Genomic DNA, 13949 nt, shown 5'->3' with positions numbered 1-13949 from the left:
GAGAATGTCCTTAGATTTTGTCACACGGCTCCGAATGGCATGCAATTTCAAACTTGTGAATTGTTTATTTGTGGAATTTTCCACTTAATATTTGCAGACCACTACTGACTGTGGGTAACTACAACAGCGGACAAGGAGGGGCTACTGTAACAACAGCAGCAACAATAGCTGCTTACTGAGTACTTGCTATGTATTATCTCATTTAAACCTCCCCAGAACCCTATGAAATAGGACCTATTATTCCCATTCTACCAAAGAAGAAACTAATCCACTTCTGAATTGCTCTGTAATTTAGGCTCTGGATTTAGGTTGTTCTTTTCTCTACTTGCCTCCTAGGAGTAGGTTGATGATAACTTAGGCAAGGACTTGAAGGATGCCATGTGCCCAGAGCTCCTCCAGAGAAAGGCAGTAAAGTGGGACTCTTGCTACCCTTTGACCTCTTCCAGTAGTCCTTCAGACCACCAGCTTAACTCATTGGCATGACCCACAGTAGGGTCCTTAGGCATCTCCGGTCCCCAAACCGCGGTGTGTCTAGATAAGATAGTTCTGAGTCATGTTGTATAATGGTAATAGCAAGAGCTATCATTTATTGAGAGCTTAATATGTGTCAGGCATTATGCTAAGTGCCTTTCATGAATTAACTGATTTAATGCTCATAACATTCAGATAAGGTAGGGACTCTGGTTATCCCAATTTTGCCGATGAGAAAGTAAGGCATAAAGAGATTAAATAGTATGTCCAGGGCTAGGTTGCCAGGCATTAGCTTAGTTTTCTTCCCAGGTACTTAACACGATACTCTTCTCCCTCATAACTTTGGGGGTTAACCATTAAGAACTTCTTTTCTGTGTTTAAGAGTGGCAAAAGAAGACGGACCTTGCTTGGACTGGTAATTATGTGTCTTATGATATCCGATGGTAAGGCCCTTATGAGAGGACCCACTAGGAGAAGATTTGACCAGGTAGACTTTCAAACCAATCAGGTAAGGCTGGCCTCTAGGGATCTAGGGACAAAAATAAGTAGAGTCCTAGCATGTTGACATCACAGTCTGATAATACAGTGAAGAAAGCAGCTCTGGGAGGGAGTGAGCTGGGAGCCACCTGAAGGAGAGGATTCCTGTTTTCTTAAGTGTAGGTTAGGTTAGGGAAGAAATAGTTTTGTTTCTGACACTCTAGGCCTCTCTTTTCCTTTGAGTTCAGCGCTCGCAAGACTCTAGCACGTGTGTCCCACCCACAGGCTGCGTGCTGCCCAGGACGGCTATAAACGCAGCCTACCACAAAATCGTAAACTTACTTAAAACATTATGAGGTTTTTTTGTGATTACATGTCGTGACGTATTTAATGTGTGGCCCAAGACAACTCGTCGTCTTCCAGTGTGGCCCAGAGATGCCAAAAGGTTGGATAGCCCTGCAAGAGGAATGTTTTATTGATTCACTTACTCATTCATTCATTTTATACATTTATATCAGTCATCCACACTATACCAAACATTGAACTATGCACTGTGAATAGAAATACATAAAACTCCCAATCACACAATCTGACTGCCCAGAGGCTTCTGGTCTAGTAAGTGAACAGAGATTCCCACAGTGTGCTAATGCAACCATGGGAGGGGGGTACCAAGGGCCTCAGGAGTGCAGAGCAGGGGCTTTTTTTTTTTTAGTTTTATTTATTCATTTTTAGAGAGAGTGGAAGGGAGGGAGACCGAGAGGGACAGAAACATTGCTGTGTGAGCGAAGTATCGATTGGTTGCCTCTCACACACTCCCAATTGAGAACCTGGCCCACAACCCAGGCATGTGCCCTGACCGGGAATCGAACCAGCAGCCTTTTGCTTTGTGGGATGATGCCCAACCCACTGGGCCACACTGGTCAGGGCCAAAGCAGGGGCTTTTAATTTGGCCAGGGCTGCATGGGTCCAGCTGGGGTAGCATCAAGAAAGGCTCCACTTTCTGACCTGCTGCTGCTGCCCACCATTTACCCTTTTTGGTGTTGCTTCTGACGTTTCCTGTGCAAGCTCTGTCCTTTCAAAAAGGGGCTGTTGGCAGGCACCCAGCGCTCTCCGGATGCTAGGCACCTCCTGGATGGGGTTAGATCCATTTCCATGTGGCTCCTTGTTGCCACCACTTTCAGTCATCAGTTTTGTCTTGCTGCATGGGCATCCCTTTTAGTAAGACACTTGCTGATTTGGCTACTCAAGGAGCTGTAATCAGTGTCTTGTTCCCTCCATTGGCCTCCAAGTAGTTTAGGGTAATGTGGTACAACTTATCCTCATTAAATAAGGTTTATATCCTCACCATTGCCACTAGTGGACAAGAGGAGAGAGGGGAGCTCAGCATGTTATAAGAAAAACATCCTTCACTTACAAGTAATGATTCCTCTTTTTCTCACTGCCGCTCTTCCACACCGGGGTAGCTGTCATATTCCAGCATTCATGGGCCTCATATCTCTGGTTCGACTTGAAAAAGCTGTTCTGTAGCTGTGGAGTCACGGTCCACCTTAGGTTCCCAAGTGATAGGTGTGGTCCCTTATGCTGAGTGTTCTGTGGGATGGTGGAGAGCAGTGCCTCTCTAACTTAAGTGGAAGTCCGGAAGTTTATCGCAAGTCCAGATTCTGAGATCACATTAAAAGAACAACACTGATCTAAGGGTCAGAATGGGGCTGGTATCCTGGCTCTCCTACTCCCCCACAGCCTTGGCCAAAGCAGGTGACCTTACCTGTTAAATGGGCACAAAACAGCAACTACTCAGAGGTTTTATAATGATGACATGAGAATGCAAGTGTGTATGCAAAGTAGCTTGTGAGTTGTAAAGAGAAACTACGAAACATAATTATTTATTGTCAGACCCCTGTTCCTTTCTGGACCAACAGGACACTGAGGCATTGGTTGAAGGGACTGGGGCTCCATACTGTCTCTGCTTTACTATTTTGCCTGAGGGCAAGAGGACTTCGTCTTTGGCCTTAGAAGTAACCAGAAGGAGAGGTTACGGCTTGAGATCCCTATGCTCATTGCCTGCAGGATCCGGCAAAAATAACACCCCTTTTTTTATTGCAAAATCTTTTATTACAAAATCATAAGCATGTAATTCTGTGACATTTTAGGTGCAATGTTCAAATTGAAACTATAAATTATTACACCCATATTATTACCCTACCAACTGAACTCAAGCAGGCGATCGTTACTTCTGCTGGACCCTCTGTGTGCTAATCAAGAATTCATAAAGGAGCCCAGGCTTGTGTGGCTCTGTGGATTGAGTGCCAGCCTTCGAACCAAAGGGCCGCTGGTTTGATTCCTAGTCAGGGCACAGGCCTGGCTTGTGGGGCCAGGTCCCCAGTAGGGAGCGCACAAGAGGCAACCACACATTGATGTTTTTCTCCCTCTCTTTCTCCCTCCTTTCCCCTCTCTCTAAAAAGAAATAAATAAAATCTTTCCTTAAAATTTCATAAAGGAGAGGGACCCAGAAGTCTCGGTGTTGTAAATTCCCTTTTTCAACCTAAGGGTCTTGGAAAATTCTCGTAATAGCAACACCATTATTGGGAAACACTATAATGAAGTGATTAAGAGCAGAGGCTCTGGGATTGACCTGCCTGGGTGAGAACACTGGCTCCCACCCTCAGGACCTGTGTGGCCTATTGATAGACTCACTCCTGTCTCAGTGTCCTCAACTGTGAAGTGGTGATAATGATGACAGAGCCACCTCCCAGGGTTGTTGAGTACTTTTGGTGACATAGCATAGGAAATGCACTTAGAAAAGTACTCAGGTACCTGGTGAATACTCAGTAAATGGCGGTTGTATTATTATGGAGCTTTTGAGGGTGTGCCAGCCCCGTGCTAGTCAGTTTATATGGGTTATTTAATTTAATCTTTGTTAAACCCTTTATGGTAGAACTATTATCCCCATTTTATGGATGAGAAAACTGAGGCTCAGAGGCAATAACTAACTTGCTCTAAGTGTAACAGTTAGAACCAGGTAGAACCAGGATTTGAACTCTATAGTCTTCTGACTCCAGAATCTGTGCGTTCTCACATAGTACACAGTCTGGTATACCAGATGGACGCTTCCCCTCTTTCCTTCAAAAGAGTGCCATAAGAAATTGGTAAGATGGCTGAGATTTTGGTTAACCTTTCAGGAAGGCCCTATGGGCACACTGTCTCCGCAAAGCTGAATGTCTTGATCCGGGATAATGAACACTTTGGGGAGAGGTCTTTCCTTGTTGAATCAGTCCAAGGGCCCATGCCCACGGAGGCCAATGGGAGCTCGCAGTGTGACCAGCCAACAGCTTTCAAGGCCGGAAGCATAGCTAAGTATTCTAACTTCACACTTCTTCAGATGAACAGAGTTTTGCCACCCGCAGGCATTTGTTTCCTTGTTTCACTCACCATTCTTTTAGTTAAAAAGGGTTAAAAGCTGTCCTTTATGATCACAGCCAGGACTGAGTGAAAAGACAGAATTCTACCTCCCAGGATCCCAGAGGGGCAGCAGTTGTCCCGAAGAGCTGACTTTTTGGAGCATAATCTGTCTGTTTACTGTATGAATGCCCAAGCCAAGGGTTTGCCTGACCAGTCGGTGGCTGCCTGACCTTCACAGGCTGACGTTTAGATGTTGCTCTGATGTGCAGGAAGTCACGACTCTCCAGTCGCCTGCAACTGACTTGATGCCCACCCGATGGAATGCTTTGTTCCTCAAGTTTGCAGGGGAAATCAAGACTTTTGCTATTATTCAGCCAAAGGTGGGGGTGGGGCCCTAAGAAGAAGCGGGGAGGGTGGGGGTGGGAGTGCTGAAGGCTCCGCTTTACTTTCAGTATTCCTGTTGAGTTGCTCGCTGTTCCTGCTCTCCCAGTCCTGACACTAGGGTTCTTAAAATCCTGACCTTTGGAAAAATTTAGCCCCTGCATCCCCACACCTGCACGCCCTCATCCTGCATTTATTGAGCATCTTTGGTGTACCAAGGCATGAGGTCAACTTCTTTCGCATTCACCTCTTCGTCCGGTCTTTGTGGGCTTTTTACAAATGAGAAAACAGGCTTAAGAAGCTAAGTGATTTGGACAAGGTCGCACAGCTGGTGGGGGTGGGGGGAAATCCAGGTCTGTCTGCTCCAGGTCCAGTGCTTTTCCAGTCTCCCCTCCCCCCAATTTCTTCTTCCTCCTCTCTGTTCTGGTCACCCCCTTACCCTGAACTCCTCCTTGGTACAGTCCCACTTCCTGCTGTGTGGAGCTAGCAGTGTTTCTTAACCTCTATTGACATTCTGGGCCAGATCATTTCTTTGTTGTGGGACCTGCCCTGTATATTGTGGGATATCAGCAGCATCCCTGACTTTCATCCACTAAATGCCAGAAGTACCTCCAATCACAACAACCAAAAATGCCATTACCCATTGCCAGATGCTCCTGGGAGGGAAAGACCATCCCTGGTTGGGAACCAGTGAGTTAACTTTATCTTTCTTCTCTTTTCCTCCCCATGAAAGGGTCAGCATGTTGGAGAGCTCTGCCCCACAATCCTTAGTCTTTGCTGTTGCATCCAACCAAAGTTCCCTAAGGCAGCACCTAAAGCCGTGATGAGAGATGGTCACAAAGCCTCAGGTTCTGGGGCGTAGGGTCTAAGTGAAAAAAGCCCCACCCTCCCTTCTCAGTGCAGAACAGGCCCCGGAGGATGGGGCTGGGTGGCTGGGTCTTCAGCTTCCCTGCCTGGCGAAGAGTCCCCTGTCATACACTTGCAGAGAGACCTGGAGAGACAGGGGCACTGGCCCTGGAGTAAGGCCTTCCTGTGAGGTGTGGAGATGCCGCACCTCTCAAACGGATTCCTTTGTTTTCCACAGGAAATCCTGCATCTTTTCTAGGGCAGCTGATTCTCAGCATTGGAGGGGGAGGGCAAAGTCTCAGTTGAGCATCTGACAAGAGCTGTGATCCTTTACTCCAGAAATGTATATGTTGCCTGTAATTTCTAGGGTTCACAGATGCCCATCCATCCATGCATGCATTTGATCAGGTTAGGAGCCCTGCCTTAATGCTCACGCTCACCCTTGGGTTTGAAGTGGAGAAGGAAGGAGGCTAGGGGTCTCTCCTTGCTTTTGGAGGGCCTAGCAGTACAATCTTTTTTTTATCCTCACCTGAGGACATGCTTATTGATTTTTAGAGAGGGGAAGGGAGGGAGAAAGAGGAGAGCAACACCAATGTGAGAGAGAATCATTGATTGGTTGCCTTTCATATGCACTCCGACTTGGGACCGAACCCACAACCAAGGCATGTGCCCTGACCAGGAATCAAACCCACGACCTTTTGGTTTGCGGGACGATGCCCAACGAACTGAAACACACCACTGGCCAGGGCAGTACAGTCTTTTAGTCCAGATCCTAAACCCTAAGTCAGGCTGAGCCATTGCAATGTGCAGTGTGGGTATTCATTGAAGAGATGAGCCAAGAAAAGGAGGCTGGCTCGGTAAATAGGAGAGGAAGAGGGGTGGCAGTGTAGGAGCTGACTCCTTCCTGCCCCAGCCTGGCCTGAGGATAGGGCCCAGCGAGGGGAGGAAAGGGAGAAGAAAGCAAGGGGGAGAGATGAGCAATGAGCAGTGGCCCCTTCTTTCCCAGCTGCAGCAGCCCAGCGGGTTAGATGAATGCTGGGAGGGGGAGAGTGACCCTGGCAGAAACTTTTGTTCCAGATGAGGCTGGAGCAGGGGGCACCGAGCCATTCACACGCCATCGGAGGGCATCCTGCTGGGCACTCTGGGGAGGGGGACACAGCAGCCGGTCATGGGACTTGGCCAGGCAGATAGCTGGAGGCTCAATGGGGAAGCCCAGCTGCGTGATGCTGAGGCTGGGGGAGGGGCTGCTTCTGCCATCCTTCCTCCAGGCTGTGGCCTGTCCCACAGACAGGAAAGCCCTGACTGGTCCCACTCACTGTGCCCTGAGACAGCCTACTCCCTTTCTCCGTGCACCCCACTCCTTTTTAAAAGTGGTTTCCCCTCTCAAAAGTGACCTCCGACTGGGGGACTCACAGCTGCCTGAGTTGCTTCCTGCTCCTGTGTGTGGATTCCTTACCCCTAAAGGGGGTCCAGCACTTTAATTCCATTCTCATTTCGTGCCTCTCCCACTCCCAGGCCTCCACCAAGGGCCTGGTCCTGCTCAGAGGCAAAAACATCCCCACTTCAACCCAGCTGGGAAGGGAAGGACATGGAGGTCTCACCTGCATCACCCCTTCTGTCCCCTGTTCCCCTTCCCCGAGAGCACCAACCCTCCAGGTGGCATTGTGTGGCTCCGGGCTTTTGTGGGTGCTACATAAAAAAGCCTGTCATGCAAGGGGGTGTCTGGACTACTTGGGAGCCCAGAGTCAGAGGGCAGCATGACCATTTGTGCCTTGGAGGAGGGGCAGTCGTCATTACAGGGTCTGCATCTCCCTCCAGTGTCACCATGTCACCTGGGTGACAGTGGTCCTAGACTTGGCTCCTCTGCCTTCGTCCCTGGAATGGGCTTTGCTTGGGCGGGAGCTGAGCCCTCACTGGTTCCTCTTCCCTGTGCCCAGGCCGAGCCAGCAGCCCCGAGTGTGCCTGCGGTCGGAGCCACTTCACCTGCGCAGTCAGTGCCCTGGGCGAGTGCACCTGCATCCCCGCACAGTGGCAGTGCGACGGAGACAACGACTGCGGGGACCACAGCGATGAGGATGGCTGTAGTAAGACCCTCCCCAGTGGGCGGTGGGGGTGGTAGAAGAGGAACCTGGGGGCCGGCGAGGGAGCTGGGACGAGTCTGAGGGAGCTTTGTGCATCGGTCGCGTCAGGCTCAGAGCCCTGGACTCTTGCAAGGATGACAGATATGACAAATGGGCGGTTTCCTCACAATATATATGGCTCCAACCCTTGTGTGTTTCCCAATTGTCCACGCATGTATGTCCACGGACTTTGAAACAAGCCTGGAAACGGCAGGTGGTCTCTCTGAATAGAGCTGTCCGTATTTAAGTGAATTTGTGTCTGTGTTCTGCATGTTGATCCGTTTTTAATGTGCGTGCTCTATACGAGCCCAGATTACTTTTCTTATATTAATATTCTGCATAATCACATATTTTAATAATGTAAACTTTGTAAGAAACCTTATATTCTCTTTAAGTCTCTCTTTCCCTCTAGTGTAATAACACATGCATAGCAGACTGGGATATATGGAAATTCTGCTGCTGAGTCAGTTGTCTGGGTTTGGGGGTGCAACCTGCAGCACCTACTTCTGAGGGTGGCTAATTAGTCTAATAAGAATGAAGCTACAACCTGGACCTTATTAACCCAAACCATTTCAGCTAATTGCGATGATGTTAAATGGCTCACTTTCATGTAACAACACTTTCACGAGCATTGTCTCCAAAGACCTCTGCGAGTGGAGTATAATTACCCCCGCTTTAGAGTCGAAGAACCTGCAGCTCAGAGGGAGGAGCCGACTTGCTCGATGCGATAAGTAATGAGTTCTAGGACTGGAAATGGAGCTGAGATGTGTGGCTCATTATTTAACAAGAGGAAAGGAAAAAATACACTTCTCTCACTTGCTCATGTTTTTCTTACTGCTTTCTTCGTGGGTTTGAGCTCCTTGGGCGGCTCAGTCTTGTGAACTGCTCACCACCTGCTAATACTCTCACCTCTTTGCTACAGTTTCTGCTTTGCTTCTCCATCAGCTGGGGGCAGGTGCAGGAGTCTGAAGGAGGACTGTAATTCAGACAGCCCGGTTCAGCCTGCCTGAGTAAGTACACCACACTGATTCCCTTTTTCCTTCTTTTTTTCTGGGACTCAGTGCTGCCCACCTGCTCCCCTCTTGACTTTCACTGTGACAATGGCAAGTGCATCCGCCGCTCCTGGGTGTGCGACGGGGACAATGACTGTGAGGATGACTCCGACGAGCAGGACTGTCGTGAGTGCTGGCCAGGCGGGCTCTGCCAGGTTCTGTGGGGAAGGGATTTTCAATCAGAAAAGTCATGTCCCTGGGCCCACATCAGCCTTTGGGTCTTCAGCTCTTGGACCTGTCCTTTCACCTCCTCTAGTGGTCAGATAAGGCCCTGCCCCCAACCCCCACGAGATAGCACCTGTGGCGGATCCTGCCCGCAGCCTCAGAGCCGCTGGACTGCTCTGCTCCGCCAGGCTTCCTGGTGGGCTCCCAGGCACATGCCCCCACCGCCTGCTGCAGCCCGACCGCTCTGTGCCCACAGCCCCCCGGGAGTGCGAGGAGGATGAGTTCCCCTGCCAGAATGGCTACTGCATCCGGAGCCTGTGGCACTGTGATGGTGACAATGACTGTGGGGACAACAGTGATGAGCAGTGTGGTGAGTGGTGCCCTGGGAGGCATACAGGGTGGCTGGTGGATGGCCTGGCCATGGCAGGAGAGCGCAGCAATCGCCTTAGCACCGCTGGAACTTGAACTGGCCAGGTGTCTACGTGTCTATGTGGAACAGCTGGGCAAAGGCAGGAGGGCAGAGCAGCCCAGGCCCCCGGCAGTGGCAGAGCAGGAGTCTGAGGCCCAGTGACTTCAGGGCCTCAGCTTTCCCCAGAGAGCCTGCACCGGTTCTGGGGTGTTCTGCCAGCTGGGTCAGAGGCCCCAGGGTCGGTGAGGGCGGCAGTCAGGGAGGCTGTGAAGAAGGTCGCTTGCAGGGCCCCTCAGGACGGCTGTCCCGCTGCATCCCCCAGACATGCGCAAGTGCTCTGACAAGGAATTCCGCTGCAGTGACGGGAGCTGTATCGCTGAGCACTGGTACTGCGACGGTGACACCGACTGCAAAGATGGCTCTGATGAGGAGAGCTGTCGTGAGTGGCCCAGACCGCAGGCTGTTGGGCTGGGATGGGGCAGCGGGCTCCCTTGCAGGGCCGAGGAGTACTTGTGGAGTGGAGGGTGTGTTCTTAAGAAGCACCTCCTCCTAGGCTGTGCTCGGGTGGAAGCAGGTTCCCCGGATGGAAAGGGAGGCCCCCCTTTGGTCTGCCTGAATATGGGGGTCTACAAGGACCACCTTCTATGCAACCTGGTGACATCTCACTTGAGGAAGGCACCCTGCCTGAGCATCCTGTCCCCTGGAGGAGTCGGGGCCCATCTCCTCTGCCCAGGCCTGAGTGTATGCCCCTCCCCACTCCTGCCGTCCCATCCAGCCTCAGCAGTGCCAGCGCCCCCCTGCAACCTGGAAGAGTTCCAGTGCGCCTACGGCCGCTGCATCCTCGACATCTACCACTGTGACGGCGACGATGACTGCGGAGACTGGTCGGACGAGTCCGACTGCTGTGAGTGCTCTAGCCAGCTGGGTGGAGGAGGGGAAGAGGCCCGGCTGGGTTGGCCAGGCACAGGTGCCAGCTGGGGCAGGAGCACAAGGGAGGACTTTCTGGATCCCCTGGTCCTTCCTGGGCAGGGATGGAAGAGCCAGGGTGCCGGGGCCGTGGCTTTCTGGTCCGCTACGGGACACTCTGTGCACAGACTGGCTAGAGACAGAAGCCTGATGTGTCTCCCCAGCCTCCCACCAGCCCTGCCGCTCTGGGGAGTTCATGTGTGACAGTGGCCTGTGCATCAACGCCGGCTGGCGCTGCGATGGCGACGCAGACTGTGATGACCAGTCTGATGAGCGCAACTGCAGTGAGTGGGGGACGGGGCTGAAGGTCTGAGCTGGAGCGGGGAGCGGGCTTGCGGAGCCGAAGAGGCCACCGCCGACAAAGCATGCGGGCAGGTGGGGCGCGGTCACCGAGCACAGTTGCACAGGTTGTGCACTGCACAGGGTGCTTTGTCCAAAGGGACGCCCAGTCACGTAGCAGCCACATGTCCTGTAACTGCACAGATTTATATATTCACCATGGCAGCTTTCCAGCAGGTGGCAGTAAAGTATCTTGAGAAAAGGGCACCTTTTTCTAATTCACACAGAGATGCCCCGTAGACCAGCCAGGACGCTAGTGTCAAGAAGAGCGGCATGGGTGCTGGCATAAAGTGCACTTTTGGGTGGTGGGTGGTGCTCCGGGCAGAAATGGGGCCAGGCTTTTATGAGGCCTTTGCTTTGCCAGCCACCTCAATGTGTACAGCCGAACAGTTCCGCTGTCGCTCAGGCCGCTGTGTCCGCCTGTCCTGGCGCTGTGATGGGGAGGATGACTGTGCGGACAACAGCGATGAAGAGAACTGTGAGAACACAGGTAGAGTCTCCCAGAGGTTCCCCCAGACCGCTTAGTCTATAGTTGGGGTGAAGGACAGGCAAAAAGTGGGTGTCACCACTGCCGTTTCAGCTGGGCCAAGGTGATGCTTTAGTCATTCCTGCTCATGGCCTGGATTTTTCCTGCCTTTCCCAGGTAGCAGTGTCAAATCCAGGTGTATTTGTTGGCCTGCAGCCTTATGGCCTGTAACACAATGTCAGGGCTGTGGGCTTCAGTCACCTCCCACATTGCAGCTCACACACAACTGGTGCCTGTCGTTCCGGCCTAGGGAGCGAGGACTGCTCTCCACGTCTGACAGCCTCCAGTGCCTGTGGCCCTGGCCACTCCGGGTGCTAGGCGCATGGAAGCACTCTCTCACTCTGTCCCACGTCCCTCACCATCCACCGTGGTGTCCTGGGGAGAAAGTGAACGCAGACACTCAGCCAGCCCTGTCTGAGCTGTTTCCTGGCTTGGACCCCGACCCTCCCACCTTGAGTCTCATCTGTCTCCAGCTCGCCTTAGAAAATGACAGGCTCCCATCCTTTTGTTGACCCAAGCCCTGCCCTGCTGTGACCTGATTCTGCCTCCCTTCCACCTTCCCTCCCTCCTTTGCTAGGAAGCCCCCAGTGCGCCTCGGACCAGTTCCTGTGCTGGAACGGGCGCTGCATCGGCCAGAGGAAGCTGTGCAATGGGGTCAATGACTGTGGTGACAACAGTGACGAAAGCCCACAGCAGAACTGCCGTGAGTGTCCCCAGTGGGCGGGCGTGGCCCATGGTTTGTGGCTGAACCCCACCCATACACTTCAAAAAGAACCCTCCCCAGGGACTTGAGCAGCCCCGGGAGCTGTTCTTCGTGGTCCAGGTGGAATGCCAAGTTGGCTGTCTGGGGGAGGATTCTGGGCTCAGCTCCCATCTCTGGCTCGGCTGGCACAGGGCCCCGGACGGGTGCGGAGAACTGCAATGTGAACAACGGTGGCTGCGCCCAGAAGTGCCAGATGGTGCGGGGGGCAGTGCAGTGTACCTGCCACACAGGCTACCGGCTCACAGAGGACGGGCACATGTGCCAGGGTGAGCTGGGCGTGGTCTGGAGCAGGGCCGGGATGCTGGGCAGGGGCGGCAATCAGGCAGTTGTGTTTCCTATGGGTCGGGCATTTGACAGATATGACCTCATTTCATCATCACAATAACCCTAGGAGGTAAGGACAGTCCCCTCCATTTCACACATGGGGAAACTGAAGCTCAGAGAGGTTAAATAATTTACTGAAGGCCACAGAGCTGGTGAGTAGCAATGCTGGGATTCCAGCCCAGGTCTGCGTGACTTTGAAGCTTGAACCACTTGTTATGTAGCCTTCCCACTAGGCCTGGGAAATAGATGGGAATGTGGGCAGGAAAGCAGCTAGTCAGCCAGGGAATAGAGGTGTGAGGATGGCAGAGGAAAGAGCTTCTGACCTGCCTGGTCCCCACAGATGTGAACGAATGTGCCGAGGAAGGGTATTGCAGCCAGGGCTGCACCAACAGTGAAGGGGCTTTCCAGTGCTGGTGCGAGGCAGGCTATGAACTCCGGCCCGACCGGCGCAGCTGCAAGGCTCTGGGTAAGGGGTGTTGGCATGTGGCGGGGTGGGCAGAGGTCTGCATGTGGAGACAGCTGGGTGCTCCAGTGCTCAGCGATTTGCTGAGAGCTAGAAAGATTTTCATCTCAGGAAAATGGAGCTTTGAGGTGCATTCTGAGCCCCTCAAAAAGCCCTGCTGGGGTGGAGTATGGTGGGCTGGGCTAGGGGAGTATACTTTAGAAACGCCAACATTTCTAGTACTGATGCCAGCAGCTCGGGGCATGCCCTAATAGGCTAGGGGCCCTGTTAGCTGAGACGCCGGGCTGCATGCTGAGGGTGCAGCTCTGGAGTCCGGTGGGACCCCATTTCTGTGCCATGTCCCAGGGCCGGAGCCTGTGCTACTGTTCGCCAATCGCATCGACATCCGCCAGGTGCTACCGCACCGCTCTGAATACACGTTGCTGCTCAACAACCTGGAGAATGCCATTGCCCTTGATTTCCATCACCGGCGTGAGCTTGTCTTCTGGTCAGATGTCACTCTGGACCGGATTCTGCGGGCCAACCTCAATGGCAGCAATGTGGAGGAGGTTGTGTCTACAGGGCTTGAAAGCCCAGGTAGGGAGCCAGGCTCATGGGGTGGGGCAGGGCCACGCCATGTGCAGAGCCGCCAGGGAAGGGTCAGGCTGGAGGTTTGCAAACCTTAGGGAACGGAACATCTTTTTCTTCCGGCGAAGTCTTGGATGAGCTAATATGGACAGCATTTGTTAGTATACATTAACTTTACAAGTTCATATTTGTATCATTTGCTCCTTATTGAGCTCAATGAGTTAGAATAATGAGACCATTTTGATGAAGATAATCATTTGAAATCAGAGCTCTGTGGATGAGGATTACACTTCTCTATCAGCTTTTCCATCTGGCTTAATTCTGAATTTTGTTTTGATTGCTTAGAATTAAGAGTATCCTGATCAACTCAAATAAATATATCCAAATGTTTACAGATGAAAAAACCACAGCTTACTTTGCGGTCTCGGGCCATTCGACGAGCACGTGAAGTGGGTTGGAATTTAATATTGAGCACAGTTGACTCAAATTATGGAACTTTTGAAGTGCCTTTGCAAAACCCTAAGCTGCAATTTGCAAACCCCCGAGCCAGTCCAGTGGAGGACCCGCCGTGTGGGTCAGGGCGCCAGAATTCAGGGAGAGGAGTAGGGTTGGCTAAGAGCAGGAAGTGTGTGACCTGGGTCAGTTGCCTGACTTTTCTGGACCTCAGTTTCTTCATCTTCG

The 13949-nt window shown here is 52.1% G+C and overlaps 1 protein-coding gene across 1 annotated transcript in view; it reads left to right on the top strand.

Moving 5' to 3' along the window:
* LRP4 (LDL receptor related protein 4) overlaps positions 1-13949 on the top strand; it is a 48290-nt gene that overhangs the window by 7099 nt on the left and 27242 nt on the right. Inside the window, exons 2-12 of the mRNA XM_045825348.1 lie at positions 7512-7658; positions 8756-8872; positions 9168-9281; positions 9643-9759; positions 10096-10224; positions 10451-10570; positions 10990-11115; positions 11729-11854; positions 12046-12180; positions 12579-12704; positions 13047-13277. Of these exons, the coding sequence (XP_045681304.1) occupies positions 7512-7658; positions 8756-8872; positions 9168-9281; positions 9643-9759; positions 10096-10224; positions 10451-10570; positions 10990-11115; positions 11729-11854; positions 12046-12180; positions 12579-12704; positions 13047-13277 (1488 nt within the window). The remainder of the gene's footprint in view (positions 1-7511; positions 7659-8755; positions 8873-9167; positions 9282-9642; positions 9760-10095; positions 10225-10450; positions 10571-10989; positions 11116-11728; positions 11855-12045; positions 12181-12578; positions 12705-13046; positions 13278-13949) is intronic.

This window comes from Phyllostomus hastatus, unplaced genomic scaffold, assembly GCF_019186645.2.
Source record: "Phyllostomus hastatus isolate PE091 unplaced genomic scaffold, TTU_PhHast_1.1 phas_scaffold_585, whole genome shotgun sequence".
Classification (NCBI taxonomy): domain Eukaryota; kingdom Metazoa; phylum Chordata; class Mammalia; order Chiroptera; family Phyllostomidae; genus Phyllostomus; species Phyllostomus hastatus.
The sequence above is the reverse complement of the archived record's forward strand: the minus strand, read 5'-3'. Positions and strand labels throughout refer to the sequence as shown.